At 40.3% G+C, this 5,879-nt stretch overlaps 1 protein-coding gene across 1 annotated transcript in view; it reads left to right on the top strand.

The window, feature by feature from the left end:
- LOC109211062 (60S ribosomal protein L13-1-like) overlaps positions 1-4,700 on the top strand; it is an 11,567-nt gene extending 6,867 nt beyond the window's left edge. Inside the window, exon 4 of the mRNA XM_019374561.1 lies at positions 4,336-4,700. Within this exon, the coding sequence (XP_019230106.1) occupies positions 4,336-4,700 (365 nt within the window). The remainder of the gene's footprint in view (positions 1-4,335) is intronic.
- Positions 4,701-5,879: the final 1,179 nt, after the last annotated feature.

Genomic DNA, 5,879 nt, shown 5'->3' with positions numbered 1-5,879 from the left:
GAGAAGCGGGGGTCTGTGCTCTCCCCCAGCTTGAGAGACGGCTGGTGCCAGCGAAATGTGCTAGCCTGTGCCACACTCTCCATAAGGCCCACTATACGGACCAAGGCGTCCTGAAGCACTAGAGTGGAAATGAAACCCACTGGGGCTTGAGCTGGTCCTGTTGGAACAGTCTGGGCTGGAACCTCCTCGTTAAACTCTACCTGAGGCTCCAGTGCTGGTGCTGCTGCTCAAGCTTGGGGCTGAGCTCTGCCCTTACCTGCCTCTGGCACGACTTCGGCCTCGACCTCTGCCCCTCGTAGGAGCTGTTGTAGACTCTTAATCTTATGCCTTAATTTTGCACACCTTCGCTCACATGAATGCGCACATGAATGTGTTGACAAACTAATTTGGAATGAGTTACATGCCAAGTGTGTGTGAGGTAATACACGTATTCTGTGCTTGCATGCGATACCTAGTACTTGCCCCGTGTGTGTGCAAAGCGAAATAGTAGTTGTTTGGTCTTAGAGATGATTTAGGCATTTCTTTGTGTAGCCTATATAATCATGAATCCACCTGTACATATTACCATAGTTAACCCCTTTGAGCCTATAATCCTTTTTCTTTGGCAACCACATTACAAGCCTTACCCATTTGTTTGAATTAACCATCTATTTGAACCTTTTCACCTCTCATGAACACTTGAATTGTTATGAACATTGTAAAAGTTAAAGTGTGGGGTGGTCGGTTTGACTTTCGAGTGGAACTAGTTGAATAAGGAGAAAGGTGCACTGTTTTGAAAAAGGAAGAGCCACGTGAATTGAAAAAAAAAAATAAAAACTCCTACATAAGTGGTGGCTCTTGATGCAAGTGTGCTTAAAGAAGAATGGGGTAGTTACATTGATATGAAGGTGGAATTTTGGGGTGACATAAGGAAGAGGTTTAATCGAGAAAATGCATGTATTAAAGTGCTTAGGGAGGTGTAGTCACTCTTATATCTAAATGCATCCTACCCATCCCGTAGCCTACATTACAACCAAATGAAGCCCTATTGATCTTAGACTGAACAATTCGATTAGTAGAGTATTACACTAAGGGCAAGCTTATGGTGTATCTGTGTGGCACATGAATGTTCTTTGCTGAGAGTGAGTGAATTCGTTTATTCTACAGTTCCTTGTTGTTTGATTTCATGTATGTGGAACTTCTCTAAAAAATGTGATGTGAGGGCATTTAACTCAAGAAGAAAAATCAAGTCTTCACTTCTGTTAGAGTACATAAAGTAAGCATGAGTGTGGCATGACATTAGAGTCTTCATCTGAGGTGTGGCTGTTGCACTGCTTAGGTTGTTCTTTCATAATAGCAGGTGTGACATAAAAAGGATAATGCATCTAACGAATAGGCCTAGAAGTGTGGTTCAACTTGCTCGAGGACGAGCAAAGATTTAAGTGTGGGGTGTTGATAATAGGTGAATTAGACTATAATTGGACCCTAAAGAACCACATTTTTGTATAGCTTTATGGTAAAAAGTGATAACCAAATGCTCTGATTAGTGTTTTTCATGCTTTGCAGGCTATATCCTTGAAAGAAGTCGATGGAGCACGTTTGGGATCAATTACGGAGAAAAGGAGGCCAATCAAACAATGCCCACGAAATGCACCAAGCGAAGAGACAAAACCAGAGATAAACTTGGCCTGCCGCGGTCAGACGGTAACCGCGGTAGGACCGCGGCATAACATTATTAAAGATTCAGAGGACCTCTTTGGCCGCGGTCCTGGCGTAACCACGGTGGGACCGCGGCAGAACGCGGAAAAGCCAGGGACTAAAGTGTCAAGTCGGGAAAACTTGGTGTAAAACCCTTATAAGAAGTAGGAATTCGGCCACATTAGGGCAGATTTGTTTTGGAGACTACTTTGGCAAGAAACACAAGTGTGAGAGATCACCCAAAAACATCATAGTTCTTTATCTCTTCTTTTTCTTGCAATTTTCCATGATGAATATTTTCGTAGTTTATCTTTATGTTGTTATGAGTAGCTAAATACTTTAGTCTAAGGTTTTGATGGAACCTATTGCAGGATGAACTTCTTGATTATGTTAATATAGTTTGCCAGTTAATCTCTGTTTGTTCAACTACGTGTTCGTTGTAGTTAATTGACAGGATCCTCAATTAGCTGTGCCTATTTAGTGTGCATAACTAGGAAAGGAGTGCATATTTAGGTAATTGTTGAACAGCACCACTCCCAAAGTATAAGAGGGATCTATAACTGCGGGTTTAAAGGCGGGATTAGGGATAACGAAGCCTTGGGTGTAATCTAAAGTGAGCTGTAATAAACAAAGTCAGCTAGCGTATCTTGGGAGAGTGCGTCTAATAAATTATCGCGATTACTCGGGAGAGATTTACGGTAAAAAGAGTGCTCATGATTGATAGAGATATTTTGGTGAATCTATATGAAACATAACCGGAAGGGATTCCATCAATAGGGGAAATCACTACCTTAGAACCTTCTCATTATTGTTTACAACCCAAGCATATTTAGTTTACAGCTGTTTATTTACTTTCAGTGTTAGTTATTAGAAATACCATCAACTATTGTTTACAATGTTTGGGGAAGTTGATTATAAAGAATTTAGTGATTCCAACAAAAGGTAATTGATAGGTTAATTCTCTGTGGGATTCGACTTCGGACTTGTAAACCGGATTATATTTGCAACGACCGCATTGTCCTTCTTATAAGGCATAGTTGGGCGTGATCATTTACATTAACAATTAATTATTCATCCAATAGAAGCAGTAATAAAAACAACTAGTGTTGTTCATCCCCACAGGCCGCAGGCTATGCAAATGCTTCTCTTTGCGCTCCAAAGAAATGCTGTTAGGGGAGAAAATATTTATCTAACATGTCGGACTCCACTACATGTAACACCAACTAGATGCTCTAAGAACACAACTATTGTTAGTTGAAACAATCTCCAATAGGTAAGTAAGGCCATATTACTCCGAAAATGTAACCATCTTTCCCAACAACCTTCAAGCGATAAGATGGAATGGATGAGATTTCTCCACCTTTAACCAACGTCGAGTGACTCTCATCTTATGTGAGGTGAGTCCGGTCTAATATGAGCTAATGAGTTTCAGATATCGGATAACTAAATAAGAAACAGTTAAAACTCAGTCCGAAGTGAATTTGGCTTGAGAATATGAATTATCCTTGACAATATTCTCCATTTAAATGGGCGGTTAAACAAATAAAGACAATATTCCCTAATGTGTGTGTTTCTTTGTTTGTTTATTTCTCCCATTTAATTGTATTAAATTATTGAAAATGTTTTCCTGCCCAAATGAGAGACAAAATTGCATGCTTTATATGTGTAAATTGTTTTCTCTGACAACCACCTACACTCTTGCTTCTGATAAGATATGGACCTAAGCCTAACTCAACCCCATTGGTGCTCTTGATAACAGAAGTTAGTTACGGGCTTCGGGTGCCATAATATTCTAATAATGTGGGTGTCACAGTAATCTCGAAAATTGACTTGTGGATCATGGTAGTGGGCCACGTGGAACTTAGTTCGAGGGAGAGATTATTGGGTGTGCGAAAAAGTCTCACATTGGTAGCTGAAAAAATTGGGAGTCTACATATAAGGTGTAGGGATCTCTTAATGGTGTGAGGCCCCGTGCGGTCTTGGCCCAAAGCGGACAATATCACACCATGTTAAGAGTGTCTTTGGGTTAGTTTAGCCCAACAATTAGTTTATTTGGAATGAGGGTTAATTTTGATGATGAGATACAACGACTTTGGCTTCTTAATACTCTACCAGACTCTTGGGAAACTCTTCGTGTTTCTTTGAGAAATTCAGCTCCTGGAGGTAAGGTGACCATGGAATATGCCAAGAGTGGTGTGTTGAACGAGGAAGTAAGGAGAAAATCGCAGGGTTCATCCTCACAAGCAGATATCTTGGTTACAGAAGACCGGGGGAGAGATAGAACAAGAGGCTCAAGGAATAGAGGTAAAAGTAGAAGTAAGTCAAGGTCCAAATACTATAATGTTACATGCAACCACTGTGGCAAGAAAGGACACATCAAAAGGTTTTGCCGCAAGTTGAATCAAGACACTAAAGAAGGAAAGAAAGTTGAAAATAACGAGAATAATGTTGCTGCTATTGTTCAAGATGACCTTCTTTTTGTTTATGATGAAAACGTCATCAATTTGGTATCCCATGAGACGAGCTGGATAGTAGATTCTGGAGCTACCTTACATGTCACACCAAGAAAAGATTTTTTCTCATCTTATACTCATGTTGATTCTGGAGTGTTACAGATGGGCAATGCCAGTGAAGTTAAGGTGTTTTGTGTTGGCATAGTTTGTTTGAAAACTAATAATGGTATTGCGGTTGATCATCGTCGCAGGAATCGGTCACTTGAGGGGCTTCAAACTAATGTTCAAAGGTTGAAGACCTACAAGGCCAAATTAGTTGTCTTCCCAAGACGTGCTCGCAAGGTTAAGGCTGGTGATTCTGCCCCCGAGGAATTGGCTACTGCAACTCAAGTCCATGGTGATTACATGCCTATTGCACGTGAGAAGCCATCAGTTGATCTTGTCAAGGTTACTGAAGAGATGAAGTCGTTCAATGCCTATGGCAAGCTATGTGTGGAGCGGACGAACGAGCGTTACATTGGTGCTAGGATGAAGAGGGCTGTAGAGGCTGAGAAGGAGGAAAAGAAGTAGTGAGGTTTATCTTGATGAGATACAAGGACTTTGGCTTCTTAATACTCTGCCAGACTCTTGGGAAACTCTTCGTGTTTCCCTCATAAGAAAAAAGAAGGTCATCTTGGATAATAGCAGCAACATTGTTCTCGTTATTTTCAACTTTCTTTCCTTCTCTAGTGTCTTGATTCAACTTGCGGCAAAACCTTTTGATGTGTCCTTTCTTGCCACAGTGGTTGCTCTGATACCATGATAAGATATGGACCTAAGCCTAACTCAACCCCAAAAGCTAGCTTGTGAGGTGCGGACTGCCCAAGACCATATAAGGAGACCAAGATACCCATAACCCACCTATATGAAACAACTCAACACCCCCCCCCCCTCACGCCCAGGCCTGCAACTGGAGCGTGGACAATATAAAATGGGGGCCCAACATCGGTAACAATAAATTGGGATGGGCCTAGCTCTAATACCATGATAAAAATGGACATTGGGTCTAACTCAACCCCAAAAGCTAGCTTGTGAGGTGAGGATTGCCCAAGCCATATAAGGAGACCAAGGACCTCAACTTCCACCGATGTGGGACAACTCAACAGCTCCACATGAATTTCTCATTTTCATTCTACACTATCATATGAGATTACCGTTATTATGCTTCACCCACTACTTAATACTATCATTACATGCATTTTAACTGTTATCTTTAACCGATTTGACAATAACATCGAACAAATGATTCTCCAATATAAGTTGTATTTTATGAAAAATATACCCAAGTTTTAGTAAATATTCTAATAATAATATAGAATTTAAGCAAAAATTATTAAATTCAATTGCAGCTCCGCCCCTGCATACTTTTACCATCCGAGCTGCTGCTGCTACTACTGCTATAGTAAAAATAGTTAGGTCTCAATGGTTCACGTCAGTCATTAATTAAAAAATTACATAATTGTGATTTCTTACATTATTTTTTAAGTCATCCAATTATTTAGTATCCTTTATGCTTTGTCATATTAAATGTGTAGAGTCACTAAAATTAGTTGACCAAGTGATTCTAGCTAAACCTTATCTTGGTCCAAACTAGAAAAATTGGCTAATATTTATTCCTTTACCGTCTTAGCTACTTCTACTACTACTGCTAGTACACAACAGCGTTTTATGAAGCCTTCCGTGCAAGGAAAATAATGCCTCTTTCCACTT

The sequence above is a fragment of the Nicotiana attenuata genome, unplaced genomic scaffold (genome assembly GCF_001879085.1).
Source record: "Nicotiana attenuata strain UT unplaced genomic scaffold, NIATTr2, whole genome shotgun sequence".
In the NCBI taxonomy this organism is placed as follows: domain Eukaryota; kingdom Viridiplantae; phylum Streptophyta; class Magnoliopsida; order Solanales; family Solanaceae; genus Nicotiana; species Nicotiana attenuata.
This window is presented reverse-complemented; position numbering and strand designations above follow the sequence as displayed.